We start from the raw sequence: 25,787 nt of genomic DNA, 5'->3' as shown, positions 1-25,787 counted from the left end.
TGCCTATGTGTAGATTTTTTTTTTAATCAAGGCTATTTGGGGTCCTATATGCCTCACTTATCTGTATGTCAAGCTCTTTTCCCCTGCTTGGGAAGTTTTCTGCCATTATTTCTGTGAAGAGATTTTTTTATGTCATCTCCACTCTCTCCTGTTTCTTCATTGAGTCCAATCAGTCTTACGTTATTCTTCTTTGCATCATCTAGCAGCTGCTGGATTGATTTCTCATGTTCCCTTATAATTTTGAAGCAATTTTTCTTTTTCTGGTCACTAATTGCAATCTTATCTTCTATATCTGAAATTCTGTCCTCACATTGGCTCATTCTGCTGTGTAGACTTTCAGTGGAGTTTTTCATGTCCTGGAAATCTATTTGCATCTGTTTTATGGATTCCATTTGTTTCTTATATTGGGATTCCATCATGTTCCTGAGCTCCTCTCTAGATTTATTAATCATGTCTTGCACTAGGGGCACAATTTCTCCTGTTATCTGAGAAATTATTTCTGATTTCATTTTTTCCAGATCCCCTTTTGTTGCCAGCTTAGTGGGTCCAGGTGGTTGAGTAACAGAGTGTTCCATCTCATTTCCCTTTGGGGTTGCTGTAGCTGATCTGGAAGTCTGGTTTTGAGACTTATTTACATGTTTTCTCATTTCGACTGGGGCGGGGGGGCTGTTAGCAGCTGCACGGCTCACCTTCTCTGAGCTAGGAGAGGTGGGACAGGGGCCAGGAGCAGTGGTAGGGATGGTGGCCCAAAAGCCCTTTCCTGTGGGCTGGGAGCAGTGGAAGGGATGGTGGCCGGGAAGCCCCTTCCTCTGGACCAGGAGCAGTGGGATGCCAGCTCAGAAGCCCCTACCTCTGGGCTGGGAGCGGTAGGAGGAATGGTGACCCGGAAGCCCCTTCCTCTGGGCCCGGAGCAGCAGTACAGAAGGTGGCCCAAAAGCCCTTTCCTCTGGGCTGGGAGCAGCAGGAGGGATGGTGACCAGGAAGCCCCCTCCTCTGGACCAGGAACAGTGGGACGGCGGCTCAGAAGCCCCTACCTCTGGGCCAGGAGCAGCAGGACTCACTACCATGGTCTGGTGGTCTGGTGTCCTCTGTGTCTTTGTAGTGTGGAACCACATGGCTGCCTATCTGCAGCGGAGTGATTCGGTGTCTTCTGCATGACTCACGACCTCGGTAGGGCGTGTACAGACCTGCCTGTCTGCAGGGGGCTGATTCGGTGTGTTCCACTCGACTCAGTACCTTGGTAGGGCGTGCACAGACCTGCCTCTCTGCAGCGGGCTGATTCGGCGTGTTCTGTGTGACTCGGGACCTCGGTAGGGCATGGGCAGACCTGCCTGTCTCTACTTTCTCCATTCTTGATTCACTTCTTTGTTCTGGCCTGTTTCCCACCATCCCTTCCTCCACAGCCAGTGTAAACTCCAGAAGAGCAGAGGTCTAGTCAGTGTTTTTCATGCTCTGTCTTCAGAGTCTAAACAGTGCTTAGTTTATTATAGGCATTTAAGACAAGTTTTCTGATTGAACAAAACTTCCTTTGTTATTTCCATGAGGGCTTGAGGGCTAAATCCCAAACTGGAGCATGCTCTTTTCCTGCTCTCAGTGGGGTGGGAGTGACTCACCATGGAGCTCTGATCTCTTCAAACACGACTTCACAGAGTCTTTTCACCACAAGGGAGCATCTTTTAGTTGGGGACAATGGGGGACATAGAACTGCTGGGTTGCACTATTGCATCTGGTGATTGGTAAACACACACATTCTGGGTCCAGTCTGAAACTTCAGCTTACTTTTCCTGGCCATGCCTACTTGTGTCATCTCTCTACTCATCTCTTTTCTTGGAACATTTTAGAGAAAAGGGCTTTTGTAATGTCAGAATCGAAAGTTTTCATTTAGATCTGCTTAATGCCGTATGAGGCTCTGGACAAAAGTAAGCAAGATGGAAAGTATATGAAATACTGAGTGATGTGCACTTTTGGCATTCAACATGGAACCATGGAAAAGATGAAAAAAGTCCACATATGATTTTTACTGTTAAGTGTGCAAAGAAAGAGGACAGCCCAATGAAGCAACATTATTACTAAAGTAATATAATTATGGATGTGTAGTACACTTTAGCTAATAAACTCTCACAATATCTGAACCCTGCAAACTTAGATCCTACATATTCAGTGTTTGACTCATGAACATTTGTCAAGGGGTGGGAACTTTTCAGGCACTGGGAATTCTGAAAATTCACATCCAATCACAATTATAAGGGCAGGGTAAACATTATTAGGAGAGGAGTGCTCCTGGTAGCCCCACCCTATGCCCAGGAAGTAAAATTTGATCAATAAAAGCCAATCTTGGTAGTTTTACTCCTTTTGCACAACATGATTTAGCTACAGACATGTGTCACAACTTTGGCCAATGAGACTTAGGAGAAACTTGTTTTGGGGTTTCTGGAAGAGTTTCTCCCTCTTAGAAAGCAACATTAATTATGACATTCTCTCTGCCACTATTGTACAATGTGTGAAAATCTGTTTCTTGGAACAACTGCAGTTATTTTGGGACCATAAAGGGACAAGCCTGAAGACATGAGAAGGATGGCAAGATGAAGATGTGAAGAACCAAAAACCTTATCTCTGATTGGATGACTAAATTAAGTACCCTGTAACCACTCACTCCAGAGTTCTTTTAAAGAGAATTTAAAATCTCCTTGCTGCCATTCTGAGTTTTGTCTTCTGTTTCATTTTACAGACAAATGCATCCCAAATGATACATCAATTTTCATTTTAGAAAGTTCACTGTGAAAGCAATGAAGCAGTTAGGTGGAAGGGGATTGGAAATGCTGGTCAGCATATCAGGAGGAGGTTGCCATAAGAATCAGTGAGTTGTAATGAAACAAGGTCTGTGGGAGGAGATTTAAAGTAAATAGGACTTAGAAACAACTTGGTTGTGTGTTATAGATTATGTTGAGGTTTTTGGATCGTGGTACCAGTCAATGAGACTGGGGACAGGGCAGGAGGAGGACACATGAAAATGCTTGGTGGAAATGATGACTAGGAGGTTCCAGATGAGGTGACCAAGTCTCGCTCACCAGACTGTGTAGTCTGTGTGATACGGACCTTGTCTCTCTTCTTTACTACCGATTTCCTCTTGCCAAATTGCAGATGACTATAGTAAGGAGCTTAATAATAAATGAATGAAGCTCAGAAAGGAAGAAATATATAATTTGTACACATAGCTAGAAATGGTGAAGCCAGAACATACACTCAGGCCTTTAATTCTCTCCAGCACACTGTCTATGACTCAACAACAAATTGGAAAAAAGTTTCATCCTGGATTCTGAAGCAAAGGGAGAAACTCTCATTGGCAGATGTGGAGTAAGTGTGGGCTCATTTCATTTTCTTAGGTTAATTAAGAAGGTACCTGACTTTTTTCATTAAGTATGTATTTTGTGGAAGACTTTCTTAAAACAAGATGTTCAAGAAGACGCATTCAGGGACATCTGAGAACTCTATACTATACCTTAGTGCCAATGTATAATGAACAGACTTCTTTATTCTAACCTGGAGATGGGGCAAAAAATTTAAGATTTATACTCTGTCCCTCATTTGCAGTGAATAGAGGCTAACTTAAAACCCCTCTAAGATCACTTTTAAGTTACTGTTGTACTGTTTTTGAAAGCCTCAGGGAATAACTGCTCAACATTTTGTACAGTGGAATCATTAATTTTCCTCTTCAAATATTAAAACATCTTTTTTGGCTTTTCTCAACATCCTTTATTTTTTCCACATATCTCATCCAAGGCCCCAAAAGTTTGTCAAGAAAATAATTATTTTCAGAGTTTTTGTTTCTTGTCTCAAGTTAGAATTACAAAAATTTAAATTTTTCCCCAAACTCAACAAAGGCTATCGAAGAGGCAAATTAGTAAATATTATGGACTTTAAACTCAGAAAACCAATCACTGACCATAGGAGGCTGGCAGCACATAAACTAATAATTCAAGAACAATGCCATAATGTGTGATTCCATAGTGCCAGATTATGGCATTAGGACTAGAAGTGGTCTGGAGATTAAGAAAATAGAGGAGTGCTGTGGGCCGACAAAGAATTCATAAACACAGTGAATGCGGTGTCCCTTAAAAATCATCTAGGAATTGGGGATTTGGAGGGAAGAGCAGGTGCATGGAAGGAGGTGGAAACTGGAGGAAGCTGGAGTATCCCGATTTAGAACATAGAGTTTAATGTGGAAAGCATATCCAAGATATTTTTAAAACCTGTGTTTTTCTCAAAGTAGTTATATTTATGTTGATCATTATCCTACTGAATAAGTGAAATCTGGATTTCATCTAGAGGGTGAAGGGCTTCTTCTCTGCTCTCCCCAAAATGATCTTTTCATAAATTGATCTCTGACTTCTATAAATGGTAAAATCATGTTGGATTTTAATTTCATCTGTACTCTTTATTGGTATTTGGTATTCTGCCTACATGGGACATTAAACAATCTGGGGCCTAGGTGTCATAGGATCACCTCAGATTATAGAAATTTAATAGGTTTAGAACATGGTAGGAGCTCAATAAATGCTTGTTGAATCAACAGGAGAAGTGGAAGAAAAGGAAAAAGAAAAAAGATAGATGGAATTTGGAAATATTACTTTTCATTCACTTTTTGAAAATTAGGTAAGAAGTTATTTAAATCATAATTTAAATAGTATTTTCAATCTTATTTTTAGGTTTAAGTTATTTTCACTTGCCAGATTTTAAAGAAGAGAATATACAACTTGTATATTTTTGTTTTCTTTTTCAGATAAATTATGATTTTTTTTTGTTTTTTCTAAAGTTCTTAAAATTTTGAATAGGTAACAAGAGTTAAAATATGAGCTGTTCTTTTGTTTTTTCTAGAAATAACCCACGTTTGAAATATCAAAAGCCAGTTTAATAGTCAGAGTGGGAAATCAGCAATATTTTTGTTTCATTCTTATAATACTCGAAAGGAAATTTTAAAAGAACTCCAGGAAATATTTATAGAAGTCTACATGAACCACTGAATATATATAAACCTTTCTGATCTACAGAGGCAGAGAGGGGAGTAGAGTAAAGAATGTGAAAAGAAATAAGTACTTATTCACAATAATGAACTCCTTTTTCCCAGAGGTAAATTATTTTGGAGCAAGAGCAAACTGGAATTCTTTGCATAAGCAAGAGCTTAGTAATATAAACATTTTAGATGCTGCCAGCGATTTGAAAGACCATCTCAGCATTCCAGACTGCCCTGGGTTGCTGCTACTGTGGGAAAAAGGCCACCAACTTTGACACTAAAAGGGCCCATTCTCAGGGGCACTCGGGCCCTTAGAGATGTGTAGCCTTGTGCAAGTCATTTATTGCCTGTGATTGTTTCTGCGTCTGAAAGGATAATCATACCTACTTCATAGGATGGTTGTGCAAATGAAAAGACAACATCTGTGAAAAGCTTAAGGAAGTACCTTACAAATAATGGGAGCTCAATAAATTATAAGTTATTAATTCCTAAGCAACCATGATGGACTCAGACTCTCCACTAAGTAGAATCAAATCTGACCTCACTGTGGCTGAGATGAGACGGGAAAGACCTCTGGACTGTAGTAGAAGACAATCAAATCGACCTGCTCTTTCTACAAAAGCCATCCTTACAGAACTTGCACATGTGAAGGAATAAATCTAGGGCCAACCTCCATAATCATAAATAAAAATTCAAGAAATACCAGGTCAGGGCAGATGGCTTTTTTGTCTCAATAGGGCTCCACTCTAATTCAACCTGATCTATCAGTCTCTCCTTCATAGCTACAACTCAGAGGCGTACTTAGGGGTTCTCAAATTCTAATAATTTCTTATTGAAAAGTTTAAAGCTCAGGAATAATTTCAATTTCAGACAAATGATTCTGTACACCTCACAGGGCAAACTCTTTTCTCTATACTTCAATTGTGTTCGTCAATGACATTTCTGTAAAGTGTCTTGGATCCGTCTGGGATAACGCCATCGTAATGGAAATGTTGCCTTAAGAGAATGTTTTTTAAATTTTACTTTAAAAATCTTAAATACACACAGTATTCTATACTATTGGTGAAATCTACTTGGCAGGCAGAAAAAAGAAAAGCTTGTGTGGGGTGGACTGGGAGACACTGTTTTTATACCCATGAAATGGTTTGCAGCCACAGAAAGAGTCATAAAAACAGTAATGTCAAACTGTTCAAAAGCTGGGCTTCCTGTTTGTATAACACAAATACAGAACAATTTGTAGATGATACTTGTATACCTTTTTTTGATTATGGATATAATGTATTGAAGGAACAACCTCTGGTTCTAAGTACTTAATATCAACCTATTCCATTCTCATCCTTGGCATGGGAACCATGTACTTACATACAATAAAATCATGAAGCCATCCGTGTTCAACTTCTTTGAGGATGTTCTGCCCTCTATTCCTATTACCTCCCCAAGTTATTCCCATTTCATAATTGCATGCCTGTCCCCAAGGGCTTGGGGCTTCTCTTCAGGATATTCACATGCCAGATCACTAATCAGGGCAGGCCAGATTCTATCCAACCTCTTAACAGAAGTCTTTGCATTAAAGAAAAACACAATTAAAAAAAAAAAAAAGAAAAGTACAATTGACAGGAAGCACCCCACCCTAATGGCAAAATTTTAGATACCAGAGTATTTGAGTCAGCGACGGTTTCCTAGCACAGAACTAGAATTAGAGGATATTCGTAGTAATAATTGCCTTCTACTGTATTTCTCAAACTTTGGTTATGAAATCATCATACTATAATCATCAAATATCTCTTTAAAAACAAAACAAAATAACTGATTTTAGACGAATCCTAGGATCAGTAGATCAGAAGCTCTGCGAGTAAGATGAGAAGGCAGATGGATAAACAAATACAAGGTGAGTCCCATTATCCCAGTTTTGGAAATCATCAGGTAATTATGTCTTAGATAAATGCTTAGGGTTTCCATGCATTACTGGGCCATCAGACCATTGTGCCATGACATTGTCTACTGGGAAGATCTATCTCAGTGGCAGTATACTAGGAACATCTGTTTCATCTTTTGGTCTTACCAGGCACTCCAGCTTGGATCCAGAAGTTAATGTCTGTCCCCTCTGCATCCCTGAAGACCTGGGTGATGTTGAGGGGCTGCAGCAGGCTCATGACCTCCTCCATGATGGCCCTGGCCTTCTCACTGCCAGTAAATTGCAGCCCAGTGGGTAAGAAGGTGCCCTGGTCAGACTCCATCACCAGACTGTAGTTGGAAATATTTATCTAAACAAAAGAAAAAAATGTTTGGTTCATATCTGTTGCTTCGGCGCTTTTTCCTTGGGAACCATCAAACAATAATAACCAAATATTTTACCTCCTTACAAGTTGTTACACAAATACATACTGCTCTGCATGACTTAGGATCTGGTTTGTATATTACCTAATAGTTCTGAGATGCACAATTACTCATCCTGGGATTTGCCAAACTCAACAGATGACTTGGAAGGATTAGAAAAGTTCAATAAAGGGAACATTAATATTGCTCAATTATTTCTACTAGTACTAATATTCTTTCTATCAATTTTCTTAAGTGTCTACTGTGTACTAGTACAATTCCTCCTTTATGGCAAGGGTCTCCAGAGAGTTAGCCATACTCAAACAAAAGAAATTATGCTCTGTAGGCTTATTTCTGCACCTCTTTCCTCTAAAGAGATACCATATCTTATTTTAATTGTGAGTTCTGCTGTAGCTAAAAGGTATCAAACTGACAGGTTTGTCTTTGGTTTCTGATTCTGTTATTGTTCCATCCATCTAATCCCCAAGGAGGGCAGTAATAAAACAAGACATGAAACACTGTTTTCTCTGGTGTAAAACCATAGCACTCTAATCCAAGGCATCTCTGCCAGGCCATCAGGTTGTAAACTCCTTCCAAGTAAAGTCTGTTGAGAAAGCACACAGTGATTTCATGTAGCCAGCACTGTCACTGCAGGAGCTTAAAACATCACAGGCTCTAGACAGGTCGCACAGCTAAACTATTGCCCAGCTTTGACTTGCAAGTTTAAGACTTGTCAAACTGGCCAGGCCCTGTTTCCCAGAAGCCAACTCCTTCTCCAAGACTGATCAGCTACCACCTTTGTTGAGTTATTCCCAAGCTATCCTTGGACAGCACTGCTATTCATTCCTCATTACTCATCTGGTACAAATCGATAATAACATTGGTACAGTGCTTCCAGAGACCTTTCACATTTCCAATCTCCGTTGGTCTTCTTTGACAGCCCATAAAACAGACAAAGCAGCTTTACTGTTGATGCATTTTTATAGGAAAGGAACTGAGGATCAGAAAAGTCAAGTGATTTGCTCAAAGCCATACAGCTGGTAAATGGTAGTGCCAGCTATGAAATCCTGTGTTCCAAAACAACACACTGCCATTGCTAGCATGGGACTGGAGTGATAAATAATACTTGTTCTGCATTAAAATGATTTTTCACTTACATAACAATTTGAGGGTTGGATAAGTAATTTTTCCTAAAGCAGATTCTATTTTATAGTGATTCCCTAACATTCAAAGGCAAGGGCAGCTGTGGGCTCTCAGAGAGGATCCTGCCACATTTATAGGACTGCACTTAAGGTCCAGGGACACCAGAGTTTTTGTTGGCATTGTTAATGATGAAAAGGGTAACAAGCAGAAGCCTGCTCATATTTCCACCCTCATTTCTAAGGAATTTCTGTGAAAGACCCAAGGCATTATTAATAAAAGGGCCAACTCAGCTTCAGCTGTGGGTTCTGCATTATGGTAGCATCATTAGAGTTAACAGTATGCAAAAGACTTGCATTCATGTCCTATATTCAGAGTTCGTTTAACTACATGCTGCTGCTAGGTCAGCAGGTGGATGTGCACTTTGGCAGTCTTTGTTCTCTTCCCTTGTAGGCCTTGTTATATACCCCACTCCAAACTCTGCCTCCCTTGCAAAAAAGGAGAAAGGAAAAGTCACAATATACCTTGTAAATGAAAATAAAATTGGGCAATCTTAAATGTGAGGATTCTCATACTGCAGGCAGATCCCATGTTTCCAACAAGAAAGTCAGGCAAAGTGCTCCTAATTATGTACTATTTAGGTTAAAAGTGGGCCCAGTTAGTAGTTTAGCTGTCAAACCCAACACTAATGAGCAGCTTGGTGAGGTGGACACAGCCTCAGACCCAGTCTGTTCTATTCCTGACACAGCAACTGACACTCTGGGCTACAAAAGGGGGTGGGGACTGGCCTCTCCTGTCTACCCAAGTCATGTCACCTTGGTCCTTAGCTTCTTCAACTGCAAGCTGGGACAAATGCTCTCTCCTAAGCTTGAATAATGAACCTGTACATCGGGATCTTCTACAAATGTTAACGAAAAGGGCTTTGTAGACCAAAGTCAAAATGGTTGCATGAATTGAACTTACTAGGGATTCTAACAACATGTTTATTCAGTGCTCCCTGGCCTTCTTTAACTGCAAATGAATAAATGTCCTAGGAACACAGAATATCACATTTTCAGCAGGCCACTGTACACTATCACAGGATGTTGATAGGAGCGAGGAGGGAATATAAATGCAGGAGCTTTCAAAGGTGCTTCAGGCCACATATATGGTAACATTTTAGGAGAGGAAGAAAGAGCATGGACTTTGGAATAGCCCACACTGGTCCAGATCCTCATGTTAACCACTATTTAGCTGTATGACTTTGGGCACTCTGTAAAATCTCTCAGTTTCTTCCTCCATGACACGGGATGAGAAGGGTGCTGGAGTTGTGAGAAACTGCATTGTAAGGCAGGTCGTATTTTTGTGGTGCTTCCTACGAGGCAGACACTGCCTTGGCTCATCCCATGAACTATTAAGATAAATCCAATTGTATCCATTTCACACAGTGGCCACTGAAGTTTAGTTAGGTTATCAAACTTTCCCTAGAGTACCTACCTAGCAAGCGGTGTAGCCAAAACTCACACCCAGAGATCTGCCTCTCCTGGCCTGTGTTCTCCACCCTCCACTACCCTGTCTCCTGAGGCTCACTTCCAACCTTCCAACCACAAGTCAGAAACACTGAGACTCCAGTTAAACAAACATACCAATTTTAAAAGGATTTTTCATGATCATAATAGAAGTCTACTTGTATATAATAATTTCACAATGAGAGGAGTGAAAAACAAAACAAAACAAAACAAAATTCTTGCTCCAGAGTTTCCTTCCAACTACGAATAAAAACTTAAAATAATAAAACATCTTTTCAAGCCAAATAAGACCAGATGTGTAGATAACAGTATCCCAGAATTCTGCAGTAGGGAGAGATACGTTTGATTTCCATTCATGTACGACTGTATTAGCTGCCACTGACATGATGGCAGTTCTATTGTTTTCTATTTATATCTAACCATCTCCATATGTTTTCAAAAAATGGTAAGAAAACAAACCACCCACCATCCATGACACTGCCTTTTCTCCTCATTCATGGAGTCATTATCTAATCATTAGCACATGGTGAAGGAGTTGGGAAAACAAAATGTCTCTGCACAAAGAAACTGGAATGCGAGCTGGGTCACTGAGCTGTTAGAACTGCAGCTTCTCAGGAATGTGTCATCACAAACACCCAGATTCCCTAGTATGCCGCGAGCTGTTGGCAGTGTAGATGTGAAAATCCGATTATTGCTAGTGACAGGGAGGGGGACCATGCTCTACTCACCCCTTTGTAGCACATGTAACAAGATACTCATCCTCCTGTTTACAGGGTGTGCAAAGAAACACACTTCTAAAGACTGCATGCTTTATGGGTGAGATAACCAGCCCTTACTGAGACAAGCCAGGGCACATAGATGAAGGGGCCTAGTAGCTCAATGATAAGCTCAGATATTATCTATACCTCCCCTTTGTTTTCTCAATAAAGGAAATATGTCTCTATTGGGATCCACAGAAACTCAGTCATTACCATGTAATATACAGAATGCAATGTAGAAAGATGCTCCTGCATAATTTCCTAGGTTGGGATCACTGGATTAGTTAATACCTGCTCAGAGTTGAGGATTCATAACTTTGTCATGTACTATAATCACATCCCATGCTTCTCTTTTTTTTTTTAAGCATCAGACTACTCTGCCAAAAAATAATTTGGTAACTATTAGCATTCTTTGGGTGCAACACAAGATTAAAAAGAAGAAAACTGTTTAAAATACATATTGCATGTTTTAAAATTCTTACTTCCCAATATAAACACAAGGATGATGTTTCTGCTTTTTGCTCTTTATATAATTCCAGGCAATTTCAGAAATACAGGCTCAAGTTCAGCAACATCCCCTCTCTCCCCTAAATTTGGCTGCTTCTTTGTTCAAAGGTTTTTTTAAAAAAAAAATTCGTGTAATCTTGAAGAAATAACTGATGAGAAAACATGTTTCTCAATATGTCTTTGGTTTGGACCTAAATGACAATGAAATCCTAAAATCAAATGAAAAGGAAAAAGCTTCCTGATTATTTGAATTAATCATGTAGTCTCTTCAATTCAATCTTCAAAAAAAAAGAATAAAGTCCACATTGACATAGGGCATCAGCCTCAGTCCCCCTTTCTCACCCCACTAAATGTTAATATTTACAGATGATGGTGGTGATGCTGTTTGGTCGGGTGGTTGGCCCAAAGCCTGTTTTGAAAGGCAGATCATCTCAGTGTGTGTGCTGAGTAGCTGCGATCTGCTTTCCCAGCTGTGCCGATGGCCCTGGAATTGCCTTTGTGTTAGGGGTGAATGTAGCGGTTCTTCAAAAAGCAGCAGCTCAAACCATTGTCATAATCAGATAACAGGTAAAGAGGTTTCTCCTGCTATGCAGAGTCAAAGACAGGCTTTGGTTTCTGGTCAGGTATAGCCTGAAGCCCACACTTTCATTTTTTGACAATCTCCAGCATTCCGTTTTGAGCAGCCTTGAGTACCCAAGGGAGATCTAGGAGAAGAATGACAAGGAGGTGAAGCGCCCTAAGTTATTTTCATTTGACAGCTAAGCTGGCTGCAGCTTGGGGAAATGGGCAATACTGGGCAAGTTACATTACTACTGAAATTGCAGACACCTATTGTGGGTTAGCCACCATTTTGCCTGGAGATGGGGGACAGAATGAATAGCTCCTGGAGACCCCTTTCCAGCCCTCTCACTCAGTGAGTGTGCACAGAGGTATTCTGTTGTGACACAAGCCTGTGTTTTCAGGCAATTCCATTTTTACATTGTCATTTGAAGCACTCTGGATCTCAGTGAATTCTCCTCCTGTGCTAGTCAAGGTCCTGGATAATCCTTAAACCTACTGAAAACATATGACCCCTCTATAAATGTCACTATGGTAACAACAGCACGCCAGCAGGCTAAAGCTGTGGCATGAATATTGGCTAAAATACGTATTTTACTTATCTAAAAATAGGACTCTATTTGCTTTGATTTTAGTATTTGTAAAAAAAAAAAAAAAAGAAGAAGAAAAAGAACAATATCCAGAGTATTTGGTAGGTGCACTTTAAAAAGGCTTTCATTAGGCCAGGGATTTAGCTCAGTGGTGCTGCCGCCTGCCCTGCAAGTGCAAGGTCCCGAGTTCAATCCCCAGTACCAAAAAAAAAAAAAAAAGCTTTCATGGTAAATTAATATCTATCATAGTTTCTGATTTATTCTTGATATTGTAGCAACATAATCGATACATAATTGAACTAGTGTGACTCGAGATCTCACAATTAAATTTTGATTTTTTTAAAAATACCATACACTGAGGGCCAGGGATTTAGCTCAGTGGTTCCAGCACCTGCCTTGCAAGCACAAGGTCCCAAATTCGATCCCTGGTACCAAAAAAAAAAACCCAACAAAATAAAAATACCATACACTGGTCCAGTGTTTCCTGGTATTGGCTTTGGCTTCATTTGCATATGCAGCCATAGAAGAGAAACATCCCACCCAGTTGGCTTTGTGAAAGCAGCCTTCTGGGCCTTTTCCTTCTCTATCTCTCTCAATCCCCTCCCACCCAGATTACCTGTGTGTCAGTCTCTTCTGATCTCTGCCAACTCCCATCCTTCCTTAGGTTTGAAAGGTAAGAAATGAACTGGCAGAAGGAGGAGCCCCCTCTTCCATGACCCACTTCCTTTAACACTGTGATGTGCTAAATCAACAGAAAGACGTGTTTCTTGTGCTCAGTGGTGTTGGTGCACCACTCTAAAAGAGGGTGCTTTCTGGCTGACTTCTCGTGCCTTCCTCTTGGCTAGACTACACTAGTTTTTTTACGGTTTGTTTTTTCCTCCCTAAGGTTATAACTGACAGCTGGGTTCATCTTCTCATAAGTAGATAGGTTATTTCTTTTTATAATACAGTATGCATCATTTTCTTGTCCTGCAAAATAGGCTACTTACACACTTGAGAACTAAGATATTCAGTGCAAGGGGACATCATCCTAAAACCCAGTTAATAAATTCTCCTTTATCTATGGAACATAGACAACCACTTATAGCAGTTTTGGATTGTGACAATATCGTCATATGTCTTAGTCGATCAAGCACTCTGTACTAGCATTAGTAAAGATGCTAAACTAACTTTAGAAATAATTGTATTTCCTTAAATATGTCCTTATTCCTCTTTTAAAAGAACAGTAGTGGGTTTGAAACCTCATGAGAAAGAATAACACTCAAATATAAGCCGGGGTATTTGTCCACTCAAGCCTTCCATGATTAACACGAAACACCCCTATATGATATGCTGGCCTGTTGCACTTCATTCAGTTTTTTTGAACTTGCCTTACTCCTGCAAGAATTAAAGGTTTCCTACAAGAAATTATCCTAGGGCCATATTTAGAGACTAAGTAAATGCTTACAAACCATGGAGCCAGGAAGACAATGGACAAATCTGTGTCCCTCTCTGTTACATCTCTGGTTTAAAAACAGAGCTCATCATACACTGGAGCTCCATAAATGCTTGAAGATAAAGAAAAGTCACAATTTGGAACATTTTGTCATGACCCAGTAGCAATTTAAAGATATAATTTAGTTCTAGCTTGTAGCTGCCAATGTAAAGGAGAAGACTGATGTGTTACTGAGCTATCATTATGTAGGAAAAGAAAGAATACTATTAGTTCCTTTAAAAAAAGCAATATTTTCCAAGCATTCATTTCTAAGAGGAATTATTTTTTAGCTCTTTAAACGAGGAACATTGAGAAAAATAATGGACAGGGAGACTCCAATAAGTTTTTGCAACAGATGAAGAAACAAACACTTTTCCTAATGGAATTTCCAACATATTGATCCTCAACTAAAGAAAAATACTGAATCATATTCCAGAAAATGTGTTTCCTCAGGGATCAAATGTATTTATTTAGTAGTTATTGAAACAGAAACCAAGGACTGGAGTAGCCTTACTTCCCTGCTTGCCACAGGCAGTCTCAATTTATAGCCCTTGTCTTGGTATGATCACTAACTGAGCCTCCTTTCTCTTCCAAAGATTTCCTGGGTTTAATAATAAATCGTATTGCCAACTTTCTAATAAAGGAGTTTGTATACAAAGAAAACTGAGATAGAATCACTTTCCTATAGGAGGGCAGAGTTTAGCAGCAGAGGCATTACTGGCTGTTAGATCAAACGTGAGGCGTTCTAGGAAGGTGTGCAAAGAGGAGAGGGTGCCTGCTGAAAAACAACAGTGAAATCTTGGCAAAAGAGGAGGAGGTGATGTTTGCCCTGCGAAATATCTATCGCGAGGCGCTATGCTTTCTTGTGGGAACAGGGATCTTGTTAGTTCACTTGAAAATCCCCAGGGCCTAGCCAAGGGGCATTTGAAAAGACTTGTCAAATGAAAGCATGAGTGAATGACACTATTGTAAGCATCCAAATACTGCTTTCCATATATGTAGTGTCCCAGGAGAGGAACAGAAGGCAATCTCTAAAAGAATAAATATAAGCATGTTTTACAGAGTACCCCCTTCTCAAGTATTAAGTGTCCTTCCTAGAAGTTTTATCGGAGTTAGGGGGAAGGAAAATCAAGGTCGAGATCATTAATGGGCATGAAATTGCAAATGTTCGATGGAGCTGCCCTTGACACTTGCTCTCTCCTGGAAACACCTCCTTTCCTTGGTCTCTGGGACCCCAAGCTCTTGGCTGTCCTCAGATCTTACTGGATGCTCCTGCTCATTTTCTTTGGCTGTTTTTCTCTTCTCCCTAACCTCTAGATGTTGGGGTGTTCAGAGACAGGCAAAAAGCCTCTTCTTCTCCCCATTCACACTCACTCTGAATTCTCAACCAGGCTTATGGTCTCAAGCAAGTCTCTTTGGTAATAAAGTCCAAATTGATATCTCCATGCCTCCATCCTGAATTTAACACTCATATCCAGCAGCTATTCAGCATCTCCACTTATATATCTAATTGCTTTAATAAATTAACACAAATTCAGCTTAAACCAACACAAACTTATTCTCTGAAAAGTTATGGAGGTTTTAGTCCAAAATCAATTTGACAGAGCTAAAAAGAATCCCTTCCCTTGGCCTTGCCAGTCCCCAGAGGCAGTCTTCATTCCTGGCTTTATGTCTCCCCACCACACACCACACTGCCTTTACTCCTCCAGCTTCTGTTCACACAACTTTCTTCCTCCTTTGGTTTTCTTGTCTCCCTCTTAAAGAGCAATGCAACTTAACAAACAGCAAAAACATCCTTCTAGTCACTGTGTCTAAAACTGTTGACAGTTATTCTTGATTCCTGACTTGCTTTTACACCCCAAATACAGTCTATCAGCAAATCCTGTTGGCTCTGTTTTCAAAACAGACCTGCTCTCCAACACTGTCTCACCAGCTCCGCTGTTCTCATGGAGTACTGTATAAGTTTCCCAGCTGTCTCCCTGCTTCCATGCTTGTCATCCTTCTATCTTACATGCAGTTATCCTATTTAAAAAAAATCTAAACCAGATGATCCTATTCCTCATCTCAAACCCTCCACATGCCTTCTGTCTCACTCAGGGTAAAAAGCAAAGCCATTCTACACATCTGTACGGCCCTCAGTCGATCTATGGCCTGGTCTCTCGGAAGAATGTGTAGTCCCTGAAGAAAGGGGCCTTTCTGTGGTGCTCACGAATTATGGTACATGATGTAATGGCTATAAAGCCCTCCCTTCATCATATGTTTACTCTTTTCTAAGGTGATCTTTCTATTCTTTTTACCAAGAGGTGCAATCTCTTTCCCCACCTGCATCTGGGTTGGCACTCTGACTTTTTTTTTTTTTGACAATAGAATGTGGGCCACAAGAGGACGCACAGCCTCCACCTTCCCCTTTTGCAACTCCATGACTGGTACATAAAGAGCCTCCTGCAGGCTGAGGCACCACTTGGGAGAGCGACCTAGCTGACAGCCAGCTCCAGCTTCCATACGCATGAGTGAGGCCACCTTTGACCATGCTGCCCAGCCAATCTGCTCAGCAACCAAGGTTGCCATATAAAATCCAGGACACCCAGTTGAATTCAAGTTTAAGTTAAACAAGTTTTGAACAAATTCGTCCTGTGCAGTCTCTGGTAGCAGGTACGGTCCCTAGCCACACAGGGAGACTGGGTGTCTGGAGCAGCACCAAGAACGTAGAGCAGGTGCTCAATGACTGTTTGTTGAATGAGTGAACATTTTATATTATTTCTTCAAAGAAGTTTCATGTGTTTATACTTAGCTTGACTATATAGGAAAGTTAAATATTGACATTTTTTAAAATTGAAGAGTCAGATTTGTATCTGTGCCCATGTTTAGGTGGGTTCAGGAGCACATTTATGGACAGAGCCAAAACCATTCTCTGAATCTGCTAAAATTAAAAGGAATGGAAGAAATGACCTCAGCCAGGAAGGCTCTTGAGGCAAGCCTTATTGGTTGTTTGATTTTATGACTAAAGTAACCTCAAGTGTTCTATGCGATATTGGATTGAACCTTGAAAAAGACTGAGCAAGTTACTCACCAACCCAAAAAACTACCCTATCCCACTGTTACAGTTTAGATCTAAAATGCTGCCCAGATGTGTCATGTATTTGAAGGTGACTGGAACGTGTGGGTGTTAGAGCTGTCTTGCTGTTAGGAGGTGGGGTCTGATTGGAGGCAGGTCACTGGGGGAGTGACCTGGGAGGGTGTAGCCTTGTTCCTGGCTCCTCCCTTCCCTCTCTGCTGCCATGGGATGAGCAGCTTTCCTGAACCACGCCCTTCTACCATGCCGTTTCTGCCTCGCAGCCAGCTGGTCATGGTCTAAAACTGTAAGCCAAATAAGCCTCTCCTCCTTTAAGCTGCTGATGTTGGGCACTTTGCCCCAGCGAGAGGAGAGTGACTAATACATCAACTGCATCACCTGATATGTTGATCCAATGGCTTTGAGGGCCTGGAGGCTACAATGGCCTTGGGGGAAGAGGAGAAGACATTATAACATGAGGAGCAGAGAGAAAACAGCTCAGGGAGAGTAATTTCTAGTGGGGCTCATAAGGACCATTGGAGGAGGCCCGTGGAAAAGCCTGGCCTTAGAAACCAAGGCATCTTCAAGATGCAGGGACAAGAACTATTAGGGCACTGCATTTCCTGGAGAACAAAATCAATCATCGCAGTGCTGGAAGCACAGAAATTGAGCTTCCACTGAATAGGAGGGGCGTTCAAAGAAGGTAAGTATGATTATTGATTTGCATGGAGCACACACATGGAGAAAACGACGTGCCATGGCTAGCTATACACCTCACCCCTGCATTTTAACCATGCAGCCCCCTCGACCTCTCCATGTCAGCGACTGATACCCTTAGTAACTTCAGACGCCCAAAGCTGAGCTCCTGATCTCCACTTCACTTTCCTCTCCTTTACTCCTGTTTCATTCGCGCAGGTCCCAAACCATGGGGTCACACTTGCCTCCTCTCTTTCACACTCCATAAACGATCCATCATGAGAGCCTGTTGACTCTTTCCTTAAAATACATCTGCAGCCTGACAACTTGTCTCTCTCCGCTGCTGCCAGCTCAGTCACAGCCACCATCGACTCTCACCTGGGTAGTCTCTTCAAGTCCACTCTAAACCCAGAAACAGAGCGCTGATTTTAGACTGCTAATTGTGATCATGCCACTCCTCCACTCAAGGCCTCCAGCAGTTCCAGTCTCACGCACATGAAATGGCCTAGGTGGCCCGGCTTGGTCTGGGTTCCTTTACATCAAGGACCACACATCTTACCATTCTCCTGTGCTTTGGCTTCCTCCGTGTTCCCTGAATCCTAAACGCAGTCCCCCATCAGCACCTTTGCAATAACTCTCCCTTTTCCCTAACATGTTTTACATATCCATGTAGCGCTCTTCTTCATCTTCTGCATGTCTGTATTCAAATATCACCATTGCCATGAAGTCTTCCTTATCGCCCTCTATCAAGAATTAAACAGCCCCTTCTTCATATCTCTATCTCTGTTCCCTATTTTATTTTGCTCCTTAGCAGTTACCTTTCTCTAACACACTATTTCATATATCTATCAAATTTATGATCAGTCTTGATCCATTAGAAAGGAAGCGAAATAAGGAGAGAGCTTAAAACACCATCTGGCACTTAGAGGCTCTCGGTGCTGGGCAAAAGAATACATGTATGCATGTATTTAAACACAGGTATGTGTGCACATTTGTATATGTAAACTCGTGTGAACATGTATCCAGCCCCATTTTGGATGGTGGTGGTGATGAAGGTGATCATGATGATGTGGTTACTAGAACCGGTGGTACAACATCAGGTTTTTAAAGAATATGTTCTTTAAAAAAATGTTTTAAGCCAGGGATTTAGCTCAGTGGTTTCATCGCCTGCTACGCAAGCTCAAGGACTCGAGTTTGATCCCCAGTACCAAACAAAAAGTTTTTAGCAAGCATAGGGTTTAAGCTAAATCTCTGGTGTATATTCTGTAAAGCTCTTAAAATATAAATTTTTGACCTTTATTATAAATATTAAAAATAAATAATTTGCACTCACTGCAGTTGAGGATAGAATGATCGTTACCACAGGAGGGAGGGAGGGATCAGGAGAGGCTGAGTGATGGGAGCTAAGTTACCTACAGTTAGAGAGGAGCAACGGCTCTGGGGTTCCTGCACAGGCGGATGAGTACAGGTGACAATTACGTTCTGCACATTTTGTGAAGGGAGGAGAGGGGAGTTTGAAAATTTTTACCATACAGAAATGATAAGAGTTTGAGGGGAGAGATGTTTAACCTATTTGAACATTATCCAATGTATACGTGCATCAAAACATTACGTGATACATCACTGATGTGGACAATTTTTATGTTTGTTAAAAATGAATTTAAAATTAAATTAAAGCCTTCAAAATAAAAAAAAATGTGGGAGGGAAATGGACATGGCTACGAAAGGGCAGCATAAGGAATTCTTCAAGTGATGGAAATGTTCTTTCTCTTCTCTGTATCAGTATCAAAATCATGGCTCTAACAGTGCACTATAGGTTTATAAATTGCTGCTATTGTAGAAAATTTTGTAAAAGGCACATGGAATCTCTTTTATTTCTTACAACTGCTTGGAAATCTACAATTTTTAATGATGATCTTTAAAAATCATTAAGTACTTTCCAGAAGACTCTGCACAGTGAAAGTCATTTTTTAAAAAAAATAGCTATAAATTATCAAGATACATGTGAAATTTCTGAGGTCCTTTCATTAATAGCATAATAAGGTATTCTTATGTGGAGGCTTCATTGCAAGAGTGTTCTTATTCTCAGGTGAAACTGGGGTTGAGCACATCCTTAGCAGACCCTCTGTCATCACCATTTGTCACTAAGCATGAGAACTGCCAATGTTCCTGTCGTGCCAAAATAATATGGGCACTGCTCACAGGAGGAGAAGATGGTGAGGAATAATAACTGAACTGCCAAGCAAAAAGCTAAATAGAATTTTAAAAATAATAAATATGTGTTTTTAAAACCTTAAGAATTCTTATGCTAAAGTTAGCACAACACGAGACTAATAATACATAATATAATCAGTAAGACTCAATTACAGAAGCCAGTAAATGCATCCTGGGACTACTCAGAGCTTTAACAATCACTTTACATAATTTCTAAGTTTTAAAGTATTCAGGCAAAATGAAGGAAAATAATAAATATGTGAGGCAATTTAGCTTTGAGAAGATTTAAAATAATTTAATAGGTGTAGTTTAGATAAAAGGAGGCTAAGGAATTATAGTGATTATAGAAAAAAAAATCCAAATAGGTATCTGTATTGAGCTAAGGGAGGAGAAGAAAAAACAATTTCTCTCATCTGAAAATAGTAATAAACAGCAACAGTAATCACCTAAAGGTAGAAAGGGAAAATAGCTATGGTAGAAAATAGCATCAAATATGTTGGAAATAATGACTATTCTGGGAAGCCATCAGAGGACCACTTAGGGGAGACTGAACATTAGAAATGCTCAAGGCAAATGCAAGAAGAACAGTTAGTCAGGCACAAGGACCTCTCCCCTACTTCTTTAGATTCCCACTTTCTCTGTGAAGATTGTTACCTCTGAACACATGAGAATTTGAGGTGAGACTTTAGATCTAAACTACTACAGCAAAGAGTAGCTAATAAGTAGAGTAACTATTTAAGTTGCCATCTAAACAAGGACACCTTTGCAAGTAAAATGGAAGGCAGCAATAATTATGTAGAACTATGGGAAAAAATGGGGATATCTCAGGCAAATCAGGAATCAAAACACTACTTAAATTCTACTCTTCTGATTTTTTTGAATTACCTAACTCTGCCATCATAAAATTCAACAAATACACAGGAGACTTCCTTCATTATAAGAACCAGACTTCCCACCTATTTCAACATTTGGGAAATTATCGTGTATCTTGCTGTTGATGCATTCCATAAGAAACTTGCCATACATAGGGCAAAGAAACTGTGCCATAAATTAGTAGTCATGGCTTGCTCATATGCAAATTTCCTCACACGGAAGGGCCTCAGGTAATTCATTTTGCACTTCACGTTATTTGCACTGGTATCAACACAGATTGTTAAATTTAAATTCAAGTCCTTAATTATTTATTAAAATTCTTCATAAAGTTTTGACGTACACAGATGTATTTTTGTATGTGAAGCAGAACAATTAAAGGCAGCAGAAACCACCAAATATTCAGAATAGGCCCTAGAGTGTTCAAGGTTAGCAAACATGTATCATGAAGGCTTCATACTCACGTCCTGAACAATTTGTCAAAAGCTCCCTTAGACTTTCAACAGAAGCTATTTGGCTTTTAGAACTATTAACATCAAAAATGAAGTTGTAAAAAAGTTAGTAAAATTAAAGGTACAGAGACAAGTTGTATTCAGTACTTCCTATGATCAGACTGTCAGCCCCTGAGGTGTATCGTTAGCACTTTGTCAAAACAAGGAGCACAGGTTTCCCAAAATGGCTGGCACCCTGATGCTGAGGTATCACTGCTAATGACCGAACGGTGTTCAGAGAAATCTTCAGATTCTGTATTGAAGATAATTTAGACATAGATTGATTTTAAAGACACAAGTGTTAAGGATTGTCAGTTTTAAAACTCCTCCTTTAATGCAGTGTCATTTTTCCCGAAAACTTGCAGTAACCCTAGTTGCCCTTCTTACACTGATGATACAGTGATGAAATATTGGACACCTTCAAATCCTCTCACCTTGTCATTCTTCAGTGTCACTCTCTCCTTCCTCAGGCCCCACTACTTTCTAATTTAAACTAGAGAATGTAATATTTAATATTATGTTGCTCTTTGACATTAAAAAACACAATGCCTCTATGGTTTGTTTGTTTTTTAAGTAAAAGGAGTTTCACCACTATATTAGTTACTTTTCCATCACTTGGACAACATACCTGACACCTGCAACTTAAAGGATGAGAAGTTTATTTGAGCTCATGACTCAGAGGATTCAGTCCGTGGCTGGCTGATACCATGGCAGAAACAGTGTGGTAGAAGGGAATGATGGAGAAAGGCTGCTCACCCTAGGGCGAGGCAGAGAGAGAGCTAGAAGGGAGGAGCCAAGATCAAGAATATACCTCTCTAGGTCATGACTCCAGTGACCCATCTTGAACCAGGACTCACTTCCTAAGGGCACATTTGGCTATGAATTCATGAATGGCTGAATCCACAGATGAGTAGAGCACTCCCATGATCCAATGACTTGCCCAAATCCCTACCTCTGAAGACATGACACAGGAGGAGGGACATTTTAGATCTAAACCATAGCAATCACCATGTATCAGCCAACTGTGTATCAAAAGAGAGATACAGGCTGGCAGATACACCTCTACATATTCACTGAGTTCTCCTGTCAGAAGTAACTTACTCACATAAATATCACTACCTATTGTGACAGGAAGATATCTGCTAAAAGAAAGTATATTGTACACATAAACATAAAAAGCATTTTTTACCTAGTCAGAGAAGTCATGGGGATATGCACTTATTGAAAGTTTCATTATTAAAGTCCACAACTGCTGGCTCTCATAAAGACAATGTTAATTTATTACTTCACACATATCACTTCCATATAATGAAATAATTAGCTGAGAAATTTTATTTGCATTCTCAACATTTTTGTACAATAGAACTGTCAGTATAATTAGCCACTAACTACAATTCTCAAGAATTGAAGGTAGCAGCTTTGTGTACAAGTGAACATTTTTTTTTCCTCTTCATTTGCTCCATTTTTATTTTGATGGTTCAGAAAAAGATATTTAAATAGTGCCTTTCAATGGAAGCCTTCACTACAGTGTGCCATATTAAGCTAATTACCCCAAAGATGAGAAGATAAAATCACTTGGGTGGTCGAAGCCTTTCTGCCAAATTCTTTGGAAGCCAATAGGCTTAGTGTCTCCGGCGCCAAGGCTTTGTTACACTCTTCAATCAGGTCTCTCCTCCTGGTTTCCCTTTGCACTTCTGTTATATTAGACCTTGGCAGGCTGAACTATCCAAGAGGGGCAGCTCTTCATCACAACATCCTTTCAATGAAGCAGAGCATGCACCAATCCATTTTTGGCACGTGCAACTTTCTAACACATTCAGGAAAGTTTGCCAAAGAAAGAACTTAGCAACTGAGCTCTTGATTATGAAGACAAAGAGAAAACATTAAAGGTTATAAATTATTTTATCTCCTAACCAAGGAAAGGGAGAGTTCGCTTTCTTTAAAACCAAAATAAAATGGAACAAGTGTTAAATCATCTGTGCTTTGAGTTTAGTTTACAAATGTTTAAATTTCTCTTTTGTATCCACAATTCATCCCTGTGTCCCCTACTTTACTTATCCTTCCTAGTTCCTTCACTGAGGAACTACTGAGGCAGGTAGGATTAAGGCACATTAACTTTTGGAAACTTACAGCTACTTTTTTTTTCTAATTGCTGCTCTAGTCTTCTAAGTCGCATGCTTAGATGAAGACATCATTAAGTTGACCTGGCCAGGGATAAGCTCATTGTCTGATAACTTTAAAAAATACTGACATAAGTGAAATCTCTGTCCTTGTAAATCTCTAAAAATAGCAGGCAGGGATCCATCCTAGGATTTTCCTGTCCTTGGTGTCATGGGCATAGGTATCGTGAAAGATGAAAGCTGGACTTGATTTCTGGTTACATTTTTTTCTAGGTGTTTAAGCTCTGTAAGCAGCCTATATATACAATGATTTCCATCTCTCAGAGGTTAAAGTTCTTTTCTTATTTTCCTCTTCTAATAAGATTAAGAGAGTGAGAAATGTCCCAAGGTGATATTCTGGGTTGTCTCAGATCTGAAGACAGTTGTTTAGATAGTGGAAGAGTTTTAACATTTATTGCTGTGAGAAAAAGTTTCATATCATCAAAAGGTCTCTTTGACTATTTTATTTTTATTCTTATCTATTTTTTAGCTACAACTTTACTTAGAAAATGCCTCAAACTAAATAACTGAAAATTGAAGAGCTACGATATTTTAAAAATCACTGTAGCAGAATTTAGAGAGTTAACTTCATGAATAAATACATACATTTATTTTTATCCTCTCTAGAGAGAGTGGAAATACAAAACATTGAGAATTCTTAGTGACAGCAGCTACCTGCATAGTTACACAATATGCCTTGGCCTTTTACTCCAAAATTGTATAGAACGGACTCTGTGTTATGTGTGTTTCAAACTAGGTGCCTTGAAGTAATCATTCTCGTCTATTCAGGTGGTACTGATTATCCAGCAATCCTGAATACGTTGATGTGTATTTCCTTCAATCTATGACAGATGGATCGACAGCAGTATTTAAGATGGATGGCACAGAAGCACATGGTCATAGAAGACATTGTGGCTGAATCCTGGAGACATAAAAGCTAGGTTCAAATTCAGGCTCTGAACCTCATAGTCAGTGTTTTGCAGCCTTAGATATATTCACCACCTCTCTGAACCTGTTTCTTCATTTGTGAAATAAGAAAAATACTACACATTCTGACAACTATCCTAGTCATTATAATTATCAATGAGATGATATCTGTAAAAAGAATACTCTAATTTGTAAATGATCACATAGATGCAAGAGATTACAATGGCTTTTTGTAAACAGAACTTGATATGCTGTTCAGAAAATGAGATCATTCAGATATTTTTATTGTTCATTTTCTATCAGTCTATCAAAATAATCTCTGTCCTTGGATTTTTAGATCTAATACAAGGAATAAATTACTTTCCCTTAAATGAAAAAAGGACAATTTTCACAAAGCGCTCTTCACTCCATCTACTATTAATGTTCTCTTCCCTTTTATGTTTCCTAATTCAAATGACCAAACAGCTTGATTGCCTCCCATTTGGCTCTGTGGGGTCTAATAAAGTATTTTCCAGAGCTTTGGAGGGGGGAATCCTGGAGCTATGGCAGTGCATGAGGCTCCATGCTGGCTGCACTGTCTCCCAGCCCTCAGTCACTACCTGGAAAGTGGCCTGAAACACATTCACAAGTATTTACCACAGCACTACCTCCGACTACAGGGTGTGGTGAGCCTCACTGGACGAATTTTATTAAATGAAACTATAGGAATCCATAAAAGCAAATTATACTCTTGTTTTAACCAGTAACAGAAATTCTGTTTAATTTCAAAATAACTCAGGCTATCAAACTACTTTAAACCTATGTTGAAAGGTCTTGTTAAAATTCCTAATTTTGAATTGTTTATACATGTTTTGCCATGTGGGGGATGAAAGCTCTTTAGAAATTGATTTTGAGAAACTCTCCTTTAAGAGAACACTGAAACCAATGCAGTTTAGACAAACTGCTGGTTGCTAGGGACAACCTTAGCTTCTAGAGTGAATAATTGCAGATGCAGGACAAGGATTTGATAAGACTTTGCAAGAGGGAGGTCTTCTGAAAGAAAAGAAGGAATAAATGTTCCAGTCTTCTGGTGAGGAAAAATATATATCTTTTGTGGGCTTTGTTTGTTTGTTTTGTTTTGTTTTCTCAGACAAGTCAGCAAGAATTATACATGTGGCCTAACTAATAAGAATGTTAGAAAGCCAGATCCAGACCACTTATATTAAGAAACAAGTGGCAAAGCAGGGTGTGGTGGCACACGCCTGTGATCCCAGCACTTGGGAGGCTGAGGCAGGAGGATCGTCACAAGTTCAAGGCCAGCCTGGGCTACACAGTGTGTTCAAAGCCAGCCTGAATTACAGAGTGAGACTTTGTCTTAAAAATGAATGAATGAGGGGCCGGGGATTTAGCTCAGTGGTTCCTTTACCTGCCTTGCAAGCCAAAGGATCCGAGTTCGATCCCTGGTACCAGAAAAAAAAAAAGAATGAATGAATAAATAAATAAAGTGTAATAATAAAAAAAAAAGTGACAGAGTTGG

General features: G+C 39.8%; 1 protein-coding gene across 6 annotated transcripts in view; it reads right to left on the bottom strand.

Moving 5' to 3' along the window:
• Cpq (carboxypeptidase Q) overlaps positions 1 to 25,787 on the bottom strand; it is a 502,796-nt gene that overhangs the window by 88,845 nt on the left and 388,164 nt on the right. For all 6 annotated transcript variants that reach the window (XM_087190644.1, XM_087190642.1, XM_021262674.2 and 3 more), the window contains one exon: positions 7,074 to 7,275. In XM_087190644.1, the coding sequence (XP_087046770.1) occupies positions 7,074 to 7,275 (202 nt within the window). The remainder of the gene's footprint in view (positions 1 to 7,073; positions 7,276 to 25,787) is intronic.

This window comes from Heterocephalus glaber, unplaced genomic scaffold, assembly GCF_053883595.1.
Source record: "Heterocephalus glaber isolate CG9 unplaced genomic scaffold, H.glaber_assembly_v1.0 deba00001555, whole genome shotgun sequence".
NCBI lineage: Eukaryota > Metazoa > Chordata > Mammalia > Rodentia > Bathyergidae > Heterocephalus > Heterocephalus glaber.
Note: the sequence above shows the minus strand (reverse complement) of the source record. Positions and strands in the feature narration are given on the sequence as shown.